The 19,994-nt window shown below is 35.3% G+C and overlaps 1 protein-coding gene across 3 annotated transcripts in view; it reads left to right on the top strand.

The window, feature by feature from the left end:
• Nucleotides 1-19,901, top strand: part of SEC24A (SEC24 homolog A, COPII coat complex component) — a 63,770-nt gene extending 43,869 nt beyond the window's left edge. For all 3 annotated transcript variants that reach the window (XM_033409891.2, XM_033409892.2, XM_004282115.4), the window contains 8 exons: nt 3,071-3,244; nt 6,102-6,212; nt 8,288-8,463; nt 12,094-12,231; nt 14,751-14,855; nt 15,181-15,273; nt 16,436-16,539; nt 16,952-19,901. In XM_033409891.2, the coding sequence (XP_033265782.1) occupies nt 3,071-3,244; nt 6,102-6,212; nt 8,288-8,463; nt 12,094-12,231; nt 14,751-14,855; nt 15,181-15,273; nt 16,436-16,539; nt 16,952-17,066 (1,016 nt within the window). In that variant the 3' untranslated portion in view covers nt 17,067-19,901. The remainder of the gene's footprint in view (nt 1-3,070; nt 3,245-6,101; nt 6,213-8,287; nt 8,464-12,093; nt 12,232-14,750; nt 14,856-15,180; nt 15,274-16,435; nt 16,540-16,951) is intronic.
• The last annotated feature ends 93 nt before the right edge of the window (nt 19,902-19,994 follow it).

The following is a 19,994-nucleotide window of genomic DNA, read 5'->3' as shown; positions in this document are numbered from 1 at the left end:
TAGTTGATGATAAATGTGAGGGTTTGTTTCTGGATTCTGAATTTTATTCTTTTAATCTATGTCTGTCTTATGCCAGTACCAAACTTTCTTGACTGTTGTGACTTTGTAATAAGTTTGAAATTAGGAAGTATGAGTCCTCCCAACTTTTCTCTTCCTTACCAAGATGGTTATGATATTCTGGGTCCCTTGCATTTCCGTATGAATTTTAGTTTCATCTTGTCAGTTTCTGCAAAGAAGCCAGCTGGTATTGGATAGGAATTGTATATAATAGGTTAATTTGGGGAATATTGGCATCTTAACAATAATAAGTCTTCCCATCCAAAAACATGGTATGTCTCTTCTTTAATTTTTCAACAATATTTTGCAGTTTTTAGAATGTAAGTTTTGCATTTCTTTTGTTAAATTTATTCCTAAATATTTTTTCCATTATATTTTAAATAGAATTATTTTTAAAATTTATTTCTCCTATAAATATAATTAATTCTTTGTATACTGATCTTGTATCCAGCAACCTTGTTGAACTTGCTTCTTAATTCTAATAGTTTTTTAGTATTTATGTTTTAAAGGGCCCATTTGTCATACCCCATTCATTCAAGATTGATGGACCTCAGAAATGATTATTTCTGCAGATATTGGCTCTAAATTAAGGGGAATGTACATCCTAAAAGTGCTTTTAAGACTTTTTCTACTTGGCAGGACAGAAGCTATTTTATATGTACCAAACTTTGCATAAAGAGCTTGGACATAGAAACCAACCTATGCCCTCTTTCTAGAGTGCTTAATTTACTAAATCTTTGTGGTTAATTTGTTTAGGTTTCTCTCTCTTTTAATGATAAATTACATTAAATTCATATTACATGAAATAATATGCTCTTGGTAAAGCTACAAAAAAAAAAGGTACAGTACAAAAAGATATAAAATGAGAAATTAAACTTAAGCCAGTATAGTCTACCTCAGAGTTTCTCATATGCCCTTGAAAAAGTTTTCCCGTTCATATATAAGCATGGGAATATATTTTCGCCTTCAAATAAAAGCAGCGAGGGGGCTTCCCTGGTGGTGCAGTGGTTGAGAGTCCGCCTGCTGATGCAGGGGACACGGGTTTGTGCCCCGGTCCGGGAAGATCCCACATGCCGCGGAGCGGCTGGGCCCGTGAGCCATGGCCGCTGAGCCTGCGCGTCCGGAGCCTGTGCTCCGCAACGGGAGAGGCCACAACAGTGAGAGGCCCGCGTACTGCAAAAAAAAAAAAAAAAAAAGAAAAGAAAATATACCTGTTATTTGTAAAAAATGAAAACATTATTGATAAAGCTAAAGTCCTCTTGTATAAGCTTGTGTGTGTGTTATTTCACTTTCACTCCATCCTTATGTAGTCACTATAACCACATTGTGGTAATGCTAAGTTTTTCTATACGTTTACATACATATGTACCTCTCCATGGAAAATATATAGTACAGTGTAGTAGCATAAATAACGTTGTACATGTTTTCAGCAAGTCTTGGGCCTCTCACTGTTGTGGCCTCTCCCGTTGCGGAGCACAGGCTCTGGACGCGCAGGCTCAGCGGCCATGGCTCACGGGCCTAGCCGCTCCGCGGCATGTGGGATCTTCCCGGACCAGGGCACGAGCCCATGTCCCCTGCATCGGCAGGCGGACTCTCAACCACTGCGCCACCAGGGAAGCCCAGCAAGTCTTGAAGATCTAATAATATTAGTTTATGTAGATCTCTCTCATGCTTTTTAACTTCTACCCAGTACTCAGTAGAATGTAAAAATCACAATTTAGTTATTTTCCTACTGGTTGTCATTGAAGATATTTCTGATTTTTTTTGTTATGATTAATTTTTTTTGCACATATAAATTTGGCACTTAATTGTATCTATAGAATAAATTCTTTTTTTTTTTTTTGAGTTGTCAAGTGTGAGCAAATACACTTGTTGTGAGATTTGTTAGTAGAAACACTGTTACGAGGATATTTTATGAGGATATTCTAGGATAAATTCTTAGTTATGGAATTACTGGAGTCGAAGTAAGTACCCATTTAGAATTTTGGTAGATATTGCCAAATTATTATCGAAAAAAGTTTTTTGAAAATTTGAATTCATTTAAGAAGATATCTTTTATTCCTTCCCCACTCTCACTAACTACTATGTATTCTTTAATATGATTCTGCTTCCAGTTACAATGTGTGGGTTGTTTTTCTCCACACTACCAAGCAGTTAACTCAGTTCTGACATCGTCTGTGTGGAGCTAACATCAGATCCCACAGGTTATGGGCTCAGTCTCACAAGACCGTCTCCCATCCTTCCCCCCGCCCACCCCATTTCAGAAGCCAGTTGCAAGTCCAATTTGTTACCTGTGCTTCTGACCAACTGGCTATAGATTGGATGTTCCAACAAATCCCTCCTCTGGTTGAAATTATTGGCTAGAGTGGCTTATAGAACTCAGAGAAACATTTTAATTACTAGATTACTGGTTTATTTTAAATAACTCAAGAACAGCCAAATAGAAAAGATGCATAGAGCAAGATATAGGGAAAGGGCATGGAGCTTCTGGAGCTTGCTTGCTCTCTTTGAAAGCTTCACTCTCCCCAAATCTCCACGTATTCACAATCCCGGAGCTCTCTAAAGGACCCCATCCTTTTGGGGTTTTATGGAGGCTTTATTACATAGTCATGACTGATAAATCACTGACATTTGGTGATTGATTCAACCTCTAGCGCCTCTCCCCTCCCTGAAGATAGTGGTGGGGGGTTGAACTGGAAGATCTAACCCTCTTATCATATGGTTGAATCCTCTGACAACCAGCCCCCATCCTTAGGTTACCTAAGTGCTTTCCAAAAACCACTTTGTTAACATAGCAAAAGATACCTTTATGACTCTCAACACTTAGGGAATTCTAAGGGTTTTAGGAGCTCTGTGCCAGAAACTGGTGAAGACCAAGTATATATTTCTTATAAACCACAATATCACATTTAAACTTTTTAATTTACTCTGTGCTATTCTGATAAGTGACAAGGATAAAATGTAAATATATGTAGGTGCATATAAATCATTTTGATATATTTTTCTTTTCTAGGTCTTTCCATTCATACTTTCCATGGGAACTTCTTTGTTCGGTCCACAGACTTACTGTCTTTACCTAATGTAAACCCAGATGCTGGGTATGCAGTACAAATGTCAGTGGAAGAGAGTCTTAATGACACTCAGTTGGTTTCCTTTCAGTCAGCACTCTTGTACACATCCAGCAAAGGTAAGTTTTTTTGTTTGTTTTACTGTGGCAAAAACACATAACATGAGATCTATCCTCTTAACAAAATTAAAGTCTAAAATACCATATTGTTAACTATAAGCACAATGATATAGCAAAGGTAAGATTTTTGATTTGGCCATGTAGTCTATGGCTTGTGATAAACTCCTTGAGAGTCTACTTAGTGTCTGAAATATGTTCTGGTAATACAATAGTCAATAAAACTGACTTAAAAACCTTTTTCTCATAGGCTTATTCTAGTAGGGGAGACAAACAATAAAGAGGATACGTAAGTAAAATAGTAGTATGTTACATAGTAATATCAGTTAACGAGAAACAGCATGTGAAGGGTTTAAGAAGTGCTGAGGGGATGGTTTTTTAAGATAGGGTTGTCAGGAAAGGTCTCACAGAGGGTGATGTTTGAGTTAAGTTTTGAAGGAGCTCAAATGGAAGATAAACACTTTTTAAGGGTATAATTTGTTTAGTACTAATTAATTTATAATGTGTTTTATCCTAAAGATGATGTGAAGGCTGGTTAAATTTATTTTTATTATTTTAAAGATTCACAGCTCTCACCCTATTATGTTTTGTCTCCTTAAAAAAGGTTTTGGAAGTGTTTCTGTGCTATGTCTACTGACCTTCACAGCCCCACCAAAATCTATAAAAAGTGTATAATACAGATATTTTAATGAAAACCTTTAGTATGAGAGAAGTCCAGTTTTTGTACTATGATTGTAATACTGCATACTATAAATGTAAAAGTAAGATGGATTTCTGTCTCTAGGTATCATTTTTTATTTGACAGAAGAACATCCCAATCCTTTTTCTGCTCATTGATTTTTCTTAACATTTAAAAAGAAAAAGTAATATATAATTGACCTGTGGTAAAATCTACCATTTTAATGTATAGTTCCACAAGTTTTGACAAGTGTGTGTGTGACCACCACCACAATTTAGGTATCACAGTCTGTTCCATTACCCCTCAGATCTCCTTGTGTTTTTGTAGTCATTTCTCTCCCATCCCCAGCCCCTTGCAACCATTGATCTGTTTTCTGACTCTGTAGTTTTGCCTTTGTAAGACTGTCTTGTGAATAGAATCATACAGTAGGTAGCCTTTTGTATCTGGCTCTTTCACTTAGCATAGTGCATTTGAGATTATCCATATTGTTTCATCCAGCAGTAGTTATTTTTTATTCCTAAGTAGTATTCCATTGTACCCAGTTTGTTTATTCACTTTCCAGTTGAGGTACATTTGGGTTGTTTCCAGTTTTTGGCAGTTTCAAATATATCCACTATAAACATTTGCATTGGATTTTTGTGTGAGCATAAATTGTGATTTCACTTCGGTTAATACTTTTTCAGTGTTTTCGACAGATGGCTAGGTTGTATGGTGAGCTTATGTTTAACTTTTTAGGAAGTTGCCAAACTGTTTCCTAAGTGGCTGTACCATTTTGCATTCTCACCAGCAGTGTATGAGAGTTCCAGCTGCTCTGCATCCTCACCAGCATTTGCTGTTATCAGTGTTTAGTTTTTGTTTGTTGTGTTTGGTTTGAGGTTTTTGGTTTGTTTTGTTTATCTCTTTTGCCATTTTAATAAAGTATAGTGATACCACTTTTAGTTTTATTTCATGTTTCCCTAATAACTAACATTGGATATCTTTTTATATATTTACTATTTGAAGTTTAGTTTATTTCTAATGTTTTGTTTTTATGGAAAATGTGATTATAATATCTATCCATGTCCACAAATCTTTGTCATTTCTGAAAATTTCCCTAAGATGGATTTCTAGGATTGGAAATAAAAAGTATAGAGATCAACTGTTTAGAAAAATCTTGGTATTGTCAGATTGCTTTTCAGAAATATTTTACCAATTTGTAGTCCCATCCAGTGCCCTTTTCATTTCAGCCTCTGATTTTGTGTGCATGTATCTGTGTGTGTCTGTATCTATGTTGCCAATATGATAGGCTAAACATTGTATCTTATTCCCTTTAGTTATCAATGTTTTTATCTAGACTAGAAACACTAAACAATGTTACCCTTTTTTGTAGATATCACTTCTTCTCTTTAAAAGTAATTTGTATGAGCTCCTCCTAGATACAGTTTCGTTAGTCTTCATGTGTCCCTGCAGGTTGTAGTGTGGGTATCCTCTCTAGTTTTTTTACTTGTTCTTTGTTGTTCAAGGTCTTGCTCATTAGAAATGTTTTAAAGATTGACATGATATTTGATATTTTATGGCTCTCAAAAGATTTTCATTTTTGTTTCTTGTATTTATTGATTTTTATTGTTGTGGGTAATTACCAAAGAGGAAGTATTGTGACTATTAGTTGATTTCTTTCATTTTTTTTTTTTTAATGAAAGCTTTATTTGTTTGTCTGTTTGTTTATAATTTGGCTGTGCTGAGCGGCTTTAGTCTATTTCTTTTAAACTTTTTTCCTGTGATTAAAAAGAAACATAAAATTTCTCTGGACTTTAAATATCAAAACAAACTCTAGAACACATCTTGGAGTAGTGTTGTCTTACAGTATGTATATTTTCCCAAAATTGTGTTTACGGAAAAGGATAAAGTAACCAAAAAATTCAGAAAAGAAGTTTTTAAGAAGCTAGCATGTTACCATCATTTGGATATGATCCCTGTGGTCTTTTCAGTAATACCTTGAAGAAAAATAATTTTGTAGTAAAAAAGATAAAAGAAATAATGCTTTAGAGTTTTCACGAATTAAAGTTTTGATACTATCCCTGCTTACTATATATAACCCTGTTTGGTTCCAAATTGAAAAGAACTGATTTTTCTGAGTAACTTTAATACAAACTATTTTTTATAGTGCTGTCCCTCACTATCATTTGTGTGTTTTGTCCAAAGGTGAAAGAAGAATTCGTGTTCATACTTTGTGTTTGCCAGTAGTTTCAACTCTAAATGAAGTCTTTCTTGGAGCTGATGTTCAAGCAATTTCAGGGTTATTGGCCAATATGGGTAAGAATTGTTGTCACCTATTGCAGATATATTGCAAGTAGTAACATTTGAAATGTCCACATAGTTTTGTTTTCCTTTAAATAATTAGCTTTATGATTTCAATATTTTGGATCCAGTGTATGCCTGCTAAGTAAATGGATCTGCTGCAGATAACTTGATCTTTTTTTTTTTTAATTTAAACAGTTTTATTGAAATGTAGTTTCAGTTTATTGAGATATAAGTGATATAACAATCACTTAACCCATTTAAGTATACAATTCCATTGTTTTGAGTATATATACAGATTTGTGTGGCCATCATCTCAATCCGGTTTTAAAACATTTCCGTCACCCCAAAAGAACCTCATGTCCATTAACACTTACTGCTCACTCCCTTCTTCTTCCCTCACTGGCCTTAGGCAACCACTAAACTGTTTTCTGCCTCACAATCTGCCTGCTACGGACTTAAATAACCATGTTTTCCTTAATGTCTTCCATCTCAGAGTTGCTTTCTTGGATTTTTTTTTTTGGATCCTTTTTTCAAATACATAGAGCTTAACATCATTTTGTTTCTTGCTCCCTTTTTCCTTCAGGGATGACTACCAGTGGGTCCATTTGCTTCAAACTCAAATCTGCCTATAATAGGAATAATTACCTATTTTCTTGAATTTCCTATTGGGAAAATTTTTCTTTAATGGAATAGGGTAAAGAATCTAACCTCACTTTAGTCTCATGTGTTGTCAAAAGTTAAAAATTGTGACCTAAGAAATTTGAGGATCATTGCCTTTATATTTTGTTGAACTGCTATGTTTTGGTAACAGTGTGATTATTATTATTTTCAGCAACAACTATATATCAGGTAGTATTTGTGGATTAAAAAAATCTTCACAACAAATATTAGTTCTGTTATTAAGTTTGGTTGATCCCAGTATGCACTTTTTTCACATTTTGTCAAAATCTTTAAAATCAGGATGTCTTCAGTTGATAAAGTCTTAGAGTTACTGTTGATCAGGTAACAGTAGTCTTCATTCTTTCTTGCTTATGTACAAATTTGGTCATAGCAGTTAATAACATCACTTCATTGAGTGTTTTTTTTTTTTTTTTTTTTTTTTGTGGTATGCGGGCCTCTCACTGTTGTGGCCTCTCCCATTGCGGAGCACAGGCTCCGGACGCACAGGCTCAGCGGCCACGGCTCACGGGCCCAGCTGCTCCATGGCATGTGGGATCTTCCCAGACGGGGGCACAAACCCGTGTCCCCTGCATTGGCAGGTGGACTCTCAACCACTGCGCCACCAGGGAAGCCCGAGTGTATTTTTGATAACACATGAATTGAGTTTAGTTGTAGTTTGAGAAGTCTTCAAAACAATTAGAGTGTTTTTAGTATTAAAGAAATTTTTTGAGTATAAAGAAAAGCATAAAACAGTGGCATGACAGATGATGAAGATCATCTAAATAGCTAAGAGTTCTTTCAATAAATATGAAATAAAAATTCTCTGTGGGGCTTCCCTGGTGGCGCAGTGGTTGAGAGTCCACGTGCCGATGCCGGGGACACGGGTTCGTGCCCCGGTCCGGGAGGATCCCACATGCCGCAGAGTGGCTGGGCCCGTGAGCCATGGCCGCTGAGCCTGCGTGTCCGGAGCCTGTGCTCCGCAACGGGAGAGGCCACAACAGTGAGAGGCCCGTGTACCGCAAAAAAAAAAAAAAAAAAATTCTCTGTGTTAAGAAAGCATGTGTGTTTGATTGCAGAGTTTTTTCTTTGTCAATGATACATAAAATAAAATGGTGGGTTACAATTAATAACACCTTAGATTTGGCGAAATACAGTTTTCCCATTTTACAGGTAAGGATACTGAGGCTCATGAAAGTTAAATTACTTGCCAAATATTCATACTGCTAGGAAATAGCAGAACAACATTTCAACACATGTTGGTTTGAGTTTCCAAAGTATGTGCTTTTAACTGCTATGTTTGATTCCTTGTGTATGTAATAACTTGAGAGAGAATTTGTATAATTTTAAAAAAACTTTTCTTTCCTTAACAGTGGGGTAGCTAAACTTCTATCTTTTTTCTCTTTTGTCCCTACCTCAACCTCTGTTAGCTGTTGACAGGTCTGTGACTGCCAGTCTGAGTGATGCTCGGGACGCCCTAGTGAATGCTGTCATAGACTCTCTTTCAGCTTATCGTTCTTCAGTCCTAAGTAACCAGCAGCATGGACTTATGGTTCCTTTTTCTTTGCGGCTTTTCCCACTGTTTGTGTTGGCTCTCCTTAAACAGGTAAAAGAATCAGAATCAGAAACTAACACAGTGAAAATGTCAACAGCCAAAGTTTTTGTCCTGTGAACCACTGAACATTGTATATATAACTTTACATCAGTTAAGTTTTCTGAGGACAGGGACCTTAACTCCTATTGTATCTTAAAGGATTTGTAACCAAAAAAATTTACAAAATACTGATTTAAAGTATGTGCCTTCTTTGTAAGAGATGCTCACTGATGAAGTATTCACTGATGTTATCGAAGATGCAAATGATCAGTTTTCCAGTTTTTCAAAACAGGAACTGTATATTTTACTGCTAGAGCAACAAGTCACACACGAGACTCTTCTTATGATGCTTTCCTGCTCCCTACAATATTTCAGCCATATTTCATTTCTTTTTTTTTGTAATGCAATTACTATTTATTTATTTAGGCTGCGTTGGGTCTTCATTGCTGCGCACGGGCTTTCTCTGGTTGCAGCGAGCGGGGGCTACTCTTCATTGCGGTGCATGGGCTTCTCATTGCAGTGGCTTCTCTTGTTGAGCACAGGCTCTAGGCGCACGGGCTCAGTAGTTGTGGTGCATGGGCTCAGTAGTTGTGGCACATAGGCTTAGTTGCTCTGCAGCATGTGGGATCTTCCTGGACCAGGGCTCGAACCTGTGTCCCCTGCATTGGCCGGCGGATTCTTTAACCACTGCGCCACCAGGGAAGTCCCACATTTCATTTCTTAATCTTAGAAATGCCTTCTCATACATGTGTACCTATTTCCATGATGTGCGTTATGCTTTCCTGTCCTTGTCTTTGAGCTCAAATGTTGTCCCTCTGGCAGTTGCCTTTCCTTCTGTGACCCGGTAGCTCTTTGTGCATATATTTATTTATAGAGGACATTTAAAAACATATTTATTATTTATTTTTTATTTTTTATATTATTATTTACTTGTCTCCCCTGCCTACCTTTTGCCCATATCCCTGGCTCCTGAAAAAAGAAAAAAGGGAAACTCTAGCCTGGTGGAGGAGGCTTATTTTTCCAATGACCAAAATATAATGTCCTTAGAAAACAAACGTGGTTACCAAAGGGGATAGCGGGGATTGCGGGGGAGATAAATTAGGAGTTTGGGATTAACATACACACTACTATATATAAGATAGGTAAATAACAAGGACCTACTGTATAGCACAGGGAACTATACTTAATATCTTATAATAACCTATACTGGGCTTCCCTGGTGGCGCAGTGGTTAAGAATCTGCCTGCCAATGCAGGGGACATGGGTTCCAGCCCTGGTTCAGGAAGATCCCACATGCCGCGGAGCAACTAAGCCTGTGGGCCACAACTACTGAGCCTGTGCTCTAGAGCCCGCGAACCACAACTACTGAGCCTGCATGCCACAACTACTGAAGCCTGCGCCTAGAGCCCGTTCTCCACAACAAGAGAAGCCACCGCAATGAGAAGCCCGTGCACCACAACGAAGAGTAGCCCCCACTCGCCGCAACTAGAGAAAGCCTGTGCACAGCAATGAAGACCCAATGCAGCCAAAAATAAATAAATAAAATAAATATATATATAAAAAAAGTAACCTATACTGGAAAAGAATCTGAAAAAGAGGAAACTGAATCACTTTGCTGCACACTTGAAACTAACACATTGTAAATTAACTATACTTCAGTTAATAAAAAATGTCTAAACTTGTAGACTTGGTATAACTTTCCCTTATAAAATTTTATTAAAAAGTTCATGTTAACAGATTACCTGGGGAACCATCGCAGATTCCAGGATGAATTAAGGACTGCTCTTGTCAATTTGTATACTTTCTGAACTCCAGCATTGGCCTGTCAGGTGTATGTTGTCTCTTCCAGGCAAGAAGGGCAACCTGTTACACATTGATAGAAATAGCTTTTGAATCTACTTCTAGTTTCTTTAACTCAAATTATGTATTTCCACTTCTGAAAATAATGTAAATACACAGAGGTTACATAAATACTTAAATTTTAACATTTAAGAATCTGAGCTCTTCCCTCTTCAGGTCTTTCATTAAATGCTGTCCTTCACTGAGGCCTGCCTTCTGTCATCTCCCCATTTAATATGCAGTACTGTCATCCCATCCCACCCTGACATTCTTTATCTCTCTTTCTTCCTTTGTTTTTCTCCATAGCACTTAACACTGAAATACCACATATTTTGCTTGTTTATTATTTACTTCTCCCTTACTAGGATTTTTGTCCACAAGGACAAGGATTTTTAACTTGTTTGTCTACCACTTTGTCCCTGCATCTAGAGCAGTTCTTAGTACATAGTAGGCAGTCAGTAGATATTTTTTGAATGAATAAATGGAACTTCTTTCATTTTCCATAGTACTCTTTCTTTAAGAACCTTTTCTCTTCTTGCTTATTTATAGTCAGTGCATTTGGGTTTTTTATTTGTTTTTTTAAAAATAATTATTTATTTATTTGGCTGCACTGGGTCTTCATTGCGGCATGCAAGATCTTCATTGCGGCATGCGGGATCTTTAGTTGTGGAATGCAGGATCTAGTTCCCTGACCAGGGATTGAACCCAGGCCCCCTGCATAAGGAGCACAGAGTCTTAGCCACTGGACCACCAGGGAAGTCCCAGTGCATTTGTTTTAAGGCATACTTTCATTGCTGTTCTCTCTCCCTCTTTCTATTCCTTTCCATCAATAGAAATGGCTAAAACCTTACCTCAGAACTTCATTATTCTTCATGGAGCTAATATTCCAGTTGAAACTCACAATTACTTATTATCTGTATGCTGCTAAGCAGTTGTCTTCAAATTATTAATTTTCCTGATTGATTTGTGAGCTTTGTTACATTATTTAATTTCTCTGTGGGAGAAACAAGGATAGTTAACCACCATTAATCATCACCCAGCTTTTACAGAAACTTAGATCTTTGGTCCTTCATATTTCATATATGTCTTTATTTTGTCATCTGCAATATAACTTTACCCTCCTTGCAATGTTATTTAGTTTTTTACATCACTATTGCTATACGGTAGATAGAGTGTTTAGATTGATTTCATTGATTAGGAAACAAATGCTGGAGAGATTAAATGACTTTGCCATGGTCAGATAATTAATTTGTCAAGACTTTCAGGTGAGGATATAGCCACGATTTAATAGATGTGTGTGACTTATTAAGGTGTATATATATATATATATATATGTGTGTGTATATATATATATGTGTTTTTTTTTTGTCTGCGTTGAGTCTTCATTTCTGCAAGTGGGCTTTCTCTAGTTGTGGTGAGCAGGGGCTACTCTTCTTTGCGGTGCACGTGCTTCTCATGCGGTGGCTTCTCGTTGTGGAGCACAGGCTCTAGGTGTACGGGCTTCAGTAGTTGTGGCTTGCGGGCTGTAGAGTGCAGGCTCAGTAGCTGTGGGCTTAGTTGCTCTGCGGCATGTGGGATCTTCCTGGACTAGGGATTGAACCCGCGTCCCCTGCATTGGCAGGTGGATTCTTAACCACTGTGCCACCAGTGAAGTCCCAAGATATATTTTTGAAAGAATAATTAACGGTAAATTTGTTAATTCTGTCTGAAGATATTCTTTTAACAACTGATATTTGCAAAATGTATATGTATTTGTTAAATACCTTTTCTTTTTTTTAATGGGGGTGTATTATTTTTTTATAGAAATCATTTCAGACTGGGACAAATGCATGTCTAGATGAACGCATTTTTGCTATGTGTCAAGTGAAAAATCAGCCTTTGGTTTACCTTATGCTCACAACTCATCCCAGTTTGTATAGAGTTGACAATCTCTCAGATGAGGTAAGATTGATTCATTTTTTAGTTGCTTTTACTTGAAGGTTTATAAGCCTAATTATATTGAATCCACTGCAGAAATGAAGAAAGGTGTTTTCTTTTTTAAAGCTTTTTATTTTATTCCTATATAAAGAAAGTTTGGTTTTGGAAAGCTCCTGAATATAGTACCTTTATTTATTAAAATAATAAACTTTACTGTTTATTTAAGACAAATCTTTAGAGCAGATCTAAGTAAATGAAGAGATTGTCAGATTGACCAGAGCAACCTATGATTTATTTATTTAAGCAAATTGATCTGAAAGGAGTATCCCTAGAGTAAAATTACACTTAATTTAAATACCTCAAGTCAATGTTTAGTGTAATGGTGTCCCTCAATTAAAGAGAAAATATTTATCTGGTAAGTTGTAACATTATTTTCCCTTCATAGGAAATTAACCTGAGTTGAAGCTACAAGCATGAAAATGTTAAATCATAACCTTTCTTCCTACATTGTGATCAAATTAGGATATATATGTTGGAAGTAATATTTTGGTTAAAACCTTTTCGGAGTTTAAAGATTTTAGGGTACCTTGCATAATAAAGAAGAAATTACGTGTGAAATTTGAGGTAACTTTTTAGTAAATGAAAACTGTTGATGACATTATTAGTTTGTATTACAAAAATAATAACTCAAGATTAATCCTGTGTTTGACAAGTTCAACTAACTGGACCTGTCTTTTTCTCACATTAAAAAAAAGCAAATTAACATAAATACAAATGCAATATATTAGATGCGTATAATACAGAAACCACTAGAAAGAAGAAAAATAAATCACTCATATACATTCAAAGACAAGCACTACTAGGACTTTCGGTGGTGTATTTATCAGGACTCTCTTTTCTGCAAGTAAGCTTAGGAAGGAAAGGGGACTGATGTGGCACTCAAACACAAACCACATGAAAGGCTAGGGTATAACTAAACTCAGGTCTAGCTCAGATTCATAGACTCTCTTGCATTGCCTCATTGTTTCAGATTGGCCTTTTCTACCAGACTAGAAAACAGAGCCACTGATAGCTTCCCATCTTTATCACCAGAGAAGGACAAGGCTCTCTTTTCTTAGTTCACATTAATTTCTGAATGGCTGTATTTAAGTTATAGTCTCTTTAGCTGCCCACACACCCTAAGGCCAGAGGTCTTAAAGTGCTGTGATTAATAGTTCCTGGTAGAGCTAAAGCCTTATCAAGTTAGTACCCCTTGACAGGTCAGTATTTTATTTACTTTCTCCTTTAGATAAGGTTAATTAAGTACCAAGTTTTAGTACTTAAATCAACTTTTTGTCAAAAATGAATAGTTATAAATATTTAAAGGGGTGTGTGTGTGTGTGTGTGTGTGTGTGTGTGTGTTTTAAGATGGCAGTACTATACTCAATTATAAATGAAAACCTTCCATTTCTGGCCTTAATAAATATTAAATTGGAGAAAAACTCATTTGCATTAGACTTACTCTTCCCTCAGGATGTGTACATTGATCTAAGCCACGCAATCATCTGTTATTATTAACTAAATTCCAGACTTTATTTGGATCTTACTAATGTCATTTATCCATTCAGGATACATGATATTGATTGCATTTATTGTATTAGTTTTTAAAATAATAATTAAGATCAGAAATTATTTTGGCTTTATTGGGATTCATGGTGACTTTGTTTAGATAAGTGATACATATTTCTTCCTCTTCTTTATATTTAAATATGAATAATTGTGATTTACCTAAATAAGTTCCAAAGTCTCAGAGGTAACACTCATTAAAATTTTTGTTTGTTTAATTGTGGCTCCCTATTACTGGTATCTAAAAGCTTTAACCTTTTTTTTACTTTATTTATTTATGTATTTATTTATTTTTAACATCTTTATTGGAGTATAATTGCTTTACAGTGTTGTGTTAGTTTCTGCTGTATAACAAAGTGAATCAGCTATATGTATACATATATCCTCATATCCCCTCCCTCTTGCATCTCCCTCCCACCCTCCCTATCCCACCCCTCTAGGTGGTCACCAAGCACTGAGCTGATCTCCCTGTGCTATGCGGCTGCTTCCCACTAGCTGTCTGTTTTACATTTGGTAGTGTATATATGTCCATGCCACTCTCTCACTTAGTCCCAACTTACCCTTCCCCCTCCCTGTGTCCTCAAGTCCATTCTCTACGTCTGCGTCTTTATTCCTGTCCTGACCCTAGGTTCCTCAGAACCTTTTTTTTCTTTTTAGATTCCGTATATATGTGTTAGCATACAGTATTTGTTTTTCTCTTTCTGATTTACTTCACTCTGTATGACAGACTCTATGTCCCTCCACCTCACTATAAATAACTCAATTTTGTTTCTTTTTATGGCTGAGTAATATTCCATTGTATATATGTTCCACATCTTTATCCATTGATCTGTTGATGGACACTTAGGTTGCTTCCGTGTCCTGGCTATTGTAAATACTGCTGCAATGAACATTGTGGTACATGATTAAAAGCTTTAATCTTTTGCTTAATTCTTTAGGGTGCAATCAACATCAATGATCGCACTATACCTCAGCCACCTATTCTTCAGCTTTCAGTGGAGAAGCTGAGCAGGGATGGAGCTTTCCTCATGGATGCAGGCTCTGTGAGTAGTCTTGACTGCGCTGGATTCTTCTCTCTGCATACTACTACCTTCATTCCTCTTGATATCTCTCTTCCTTAACAGATTATATGCTGTTTAATCTGTATATTTTTGTATTAGCCACTTATCCCTCCATAGTCTCCTTTCATGCCAAGCATAAAATGTCTCATCATGGTAAATGGTAGTTATCATTACTTCAGTTGAAGGCTGTACAATCTCAGTAAATGTACTCATCTTTCTGATCTTTTGAAACATAGTCAGTGGTTAAAGGTAAGTCAACAGCTCACTGTTAAGCTACATCTCAAAATAGTTTTCTTCCCGTCCATAGGTACTAATGCTTTGGGTTGGAAGAAATTGTCGACAGAATTTTCTCAGTCAAGTTCTAGGAGTTGAAAACTATGCATTAATTCCACAGACTATGGTAAGATTATGTAATTATAGTGATTGTAATAGGCTTAAAGGCATTTCAAATGTGGCAAAAACATGAACATCCTATTTTGAAATCATAGCTATATTTTAAAGGCATTCTTTACGTTATTTTGCATCTTTGACTGACTTATTCTTATGTGTGTGTACTATTTTAGGGAGAAAGTAAGGAATTTAGTTAATGGCCAAAAAAGTTTGCTGCTGTTGGCATTAGTGTTAGGGCTCTTTTGTTTCTGTGTTTTGTGTTTTTGCAGGTGATTTCATTGTTCTTTGGCAGGGTCCTTTTAACCGCTGCTTTGTAGTAAGAACTAAGCTAATTTCCACACAAGCAAATGACTTGTGACCAGTGTCAGTAGAATTTATATTGATTATTGGACAGTGTAATAGTGGACTCTCTGTCACTAGCTCTGTGACCTTTGTCAAGTCACTAACCTTGACCAGGTTTGTCAAACCTGGTCAAGCCTCGTTTGTAAGATAAGAATGCCATTGCTTATGGAGGAGTATTTGAAATAACACATGAGAAAGCATGTGTGAAACTATGTACTATTTGGATAGCTGTGAATTTTAAAGTTAGAATTAATTATAACATGGTCTTATTTCACATCATATTTTTCAGTTTCAACTCTCAGTTTGTCACCAGCTTTGGAATATGTTTTATGTCAGCATCTTTTCATATTTATGGGTTTAACTTCATTTATAAAAGTCATTAGGAGATTTATATATTTAAAAGACATGTATGTCAGGATTCTATCTAGGATAAGCAGTAGCTTAATGGCTGGTCTGGATGACGAGGCATTTTAAGTAATGAGGAGATAAGAAATGGATATATTTGTAATAACTGCCTGAATGGATCAGTTAATTCTAGATGTTATAATGTATAGTCTATGGCAACTTCAGTGGAACAGTGGCAGAGTTGAGAATTGCAACAGAGACCAAATGACCTGCCAACCTAAAATATTTATTATCTGTCCCTTTAAGAAGTTTCCAACCCCTTACTAGAAAACTGTGGTATGCAGAATCTCAGGCTCCTCCCCAGACCTCCTAAATCAATGTCTGCAGTTCAGCAAGATCCCCAGGTGATTCTTACACAAGATAAAGTTTGAAAAACACTGTAGATGGTTAGAATAAGTTGGATGTTGCTGGTTTTTGTTTAATAGACAGACCTTCCAGAACTTGATACACCAGAATCTGCCAGAACAATAGCTTTCATCTCTTGGCTTAGAGAACAGAGACCATTTTACCCAATACTTTATGTAATAAGGTAAGTTGAATTTGTCATTTACTGATAGTGAAACAATTTGGCCTTGCAAGGACCTGTTTTGAGTCCTTGTGACTCAAATATGTGTGACCTTTTGCCTAAGCAAACTCTTAATTGATTGATTGATTGATTTGGCCACACTGAGCAGCTTACAGGATGTTAGTTCCCCGACCAGGGTTGGAACCCGGCCCCGGCAGTGAAAGTGCAAAGTCCTACCCACTGGACTGCCAGGGAATTCCCGCAAACTCTTTAGAAGAATATAGAAAAAGAAATTTTTTTTAATAAATATTACTAAGTTATGCTTTATATCCAGTTATTAGCAAAATGTGTGTCAAAAGCTTTGTGACAAATCCACTGTTTATGTTACTATTACATTTTGTCTAATGTATGTAAATATTTGTCTTTTATTCCTAAGGGATGAGAGTCCAATGAAAGCAAACTTCCTTCAAAACATGGTAGAAGACAGAACAGAATCTGCATTATCATATTATGAATTCCTCTTGCATATACAACAGCAAGTGAATAAATGAACAAATGAAGATACTTAGTAATTTCTAAGGAAAGTTACAATAATGCAGAACACCTGAAAATGTGTAATACTTTCCTTTCCTATTAGGTTTGTGGACTAATGTGATGATTATATGTTCTCACTGTGATCTCAACAAACTATAGCAAATAAAGGAACACAGCAAACATGCGACTCTGAAATACTGTATTTTTTAAATCAAAATATATCTATATACGATTGGATACCTTTTTTCCTTTGCTGCCAATTATGTTTGAGTTGTTATGGATTGAAATAAGACAGTATTGCAGAGGCAAAGTACATTTTGTAAAATAAAGACTTCTGTGTTCCAAATGTATATTTCTCATTTTTTTCTGAATTTTTGGCTGCTACATTTAAAACCTCACAAGACTAAATGTTGCAGGGAAGTTACAAATCCATTGATAATGATCTTTTTAAAATCAAAACATTTCTTAAGTAAATAATATGTTGGAAAACTAGAATCCATCCCCCACAGTTGTTTTTTTAAGGAAGAAAAAGGATCATTATGTTAACTAAAACTAAAGTAAACTAACTCTAGTCTAGCTTGAGAAGACTATGAAGTGATACAGTCAAGCTTTAAAATCTGTCAGTATTCTCTATACTTGAAGAAGAATGTCCCTGATTTGAGGTGAAAACTATATGTAGTTTTCTGATTTGACTGCAGAAGACTTGGTTGGACACACTGTCTTATTCTGCAGTGAAAAGAATCTGAGCTGTCTTCATAAATATGTTGGGACTTGCAATGATAATAAGGAGATGAGAAACTTAGTTATCTTGATCCTTTAAGTGGGTTTTATTTGGTACATTTTTGCTCTGTGATGTATAATAAAAGCATTATATTGGTGAAATGAGTATGAATGAAAGAAATTAAAGGTTTCTTAAATGCTGTCTCAAATGCATCAGTAACATTTTTCTAAGGAGTTTAATAATTAAATTGGAAGCTGCTCATAAGATTTATTCTTGGATATTAAAAATTAAAGCATGAATGCCACTGTTTGGTTTAGTGGATATTAAGATTACACAAATCTGATTTATGAAAATTACAAAAGAAACTTGATTCCTGAACATGCTTAAGAAACTGCTTTTTGATTTGGCCAGAGAAATATTATAGTCAAAACTATTCAGTGAATTTTGTTTACAAATAGGTAAATTATACATCTGTATGTTTAAAGTGCCGTGATAAAATATCTTTAAAAGAGTTTGGTCCAGTTTTCACAGATTCATCTTGTCTTATATGAACTTCTTAAAGTAAAAGTTGTTCATGAATAGTACTTGATGAAAAGATTTTTGTTTCTTTGTTTTAATGGGTTAGAAAAATGTGTTTACAATCTTGATCTCATATGATCACCAATGAAATAGTAACTTTCAGGTTTACATCAATATGAGCTGACTTTAACTGAATTGTTTTGGGGTAGGGAAGAAACAGGTCCCACTAGAGTATATACTACTGCTTGCCAGCAAGATCAAAATAATTGTGTTCTATAAAAATATTATCTCCCTTAAGCAGTGTTAAGGTTTATTTTCAGTATGCAAGTGGTACATTGAACTGGAAATTTTCTTGAAAGCTGCTTCATTTATTAGGAAGCAATTTTCAAATTGTAGCTAGTTAGAATACATTTATATTTTCCCCTCTTCTGAAGAAACTGAGTCATTATTATGCACTGATGTTTCTTAAAATAACTAAAATTCTGTTCATAATGTGAATTTTAAATGTTGATATTGTAGGTTCTTTTTTAATAGTAGTAAAGAATCTTCCAGAGGGAAAAGTTTGTGCTCCTAGGGACAATAATCTTCCTTGTGCCTCACTTTTATCCCTAAGTGGGTATGACTCTTGTTATTACAACATGCTTTGTTAGTGTATTACACAAATTTACTTTAAAAAATTATTTTAGATATTGCATAACATGTGCAATCCAGAATAATTTTATAATAGTCAGGTCATAAAAAACATAACTTTAGTAAGGATTCACAATATTTGTTCTCCCAGTAATGAGGGAATGAATGAAACTTTTGGAGATATTGATATGAAGCAATTATTTTTTGCAATATTGAATGTGTTGTTTAGTTGTTTTTTTTTTTTTTAAATTAGGGCACTACCTGCTATCTCATCTTGTATTACTTTTTGATGTAAAGCAACTAATATTTACACTATGCCATATTTTTTTTATTGTAGTTGTAAATTATGAAAGACCCTGAATTTTCTACAGATCTGCAGCTACTAAAATAACTGACAAGGGCAATCTTGGTATTTAAATCTGAGCATGGCAGTTCTACCATAAAAAGTACTCTATTTTTCTAATTTCTAGGATTTTTAAAATAACATTTCTGTAAGTCTGGCACATTAATATTCCCTCAAGCTGTAGCATTTATTTTAGTTTGCATATATTTTATTGTTTTAATTTAATGTAATATATTGAGTCTAATAGACTGTTTTACAATAATTAGAATAAAAGATTTTCTTCTAATCAAAGATGAATAACAGCTGTTATCTAGGGGACCACTAAATGTGATTTCAAGATTTCGTTAACTATTACAAATATAATCCTTATATAGAAATTTTAATTTTGTAAAGTAGTGTATAATATTGTAACATTAAATTCTTGTTTTCAAATTCAAAAATGTATTGATCTTCAATGTGCTGTGTTAAATCTTGCTTCTCTGAAACGTTAGAGACAAGATGTCTTCCTTTTTACAGTTTGTAATTTTCACTGTTTTATTCCTGTAAAAAAAAAAGTCATTTGTAACCCATGCAAATAACCGTTTGAACTGTGCTAACTTATCAATTTGGCTATTCAATAAAGTTAATTGAAAGAGCTAACATACTGTGATTAGTTATTTAAATTGGTATGAATAACTTGACAGTCACTGAGTAGTGCTATGTTTTGCACCCAAATTAAGTAAATGGAAAACT

The sequence above is a fragment of the Orcinus orca genome, chromosome 3 (assembly GCF_937001465.1).
Source record: "Orcinus orca chromosome 3, mOrcOrc1.1, whole genome shotgun sequence".
NCBI classification, from domain to species: domain Eukaryota; kingdom Metazoa; phylum Chordata; class Mammalia; order Artiodactyla; family Delphinidae; genus Orcinus; species Orcinus orca.
The sequence above is the reverse complement of the archived record's forward strand: the minus strand, read 5'-3'. Positions and strand labels throughout refer to the sequence as shown.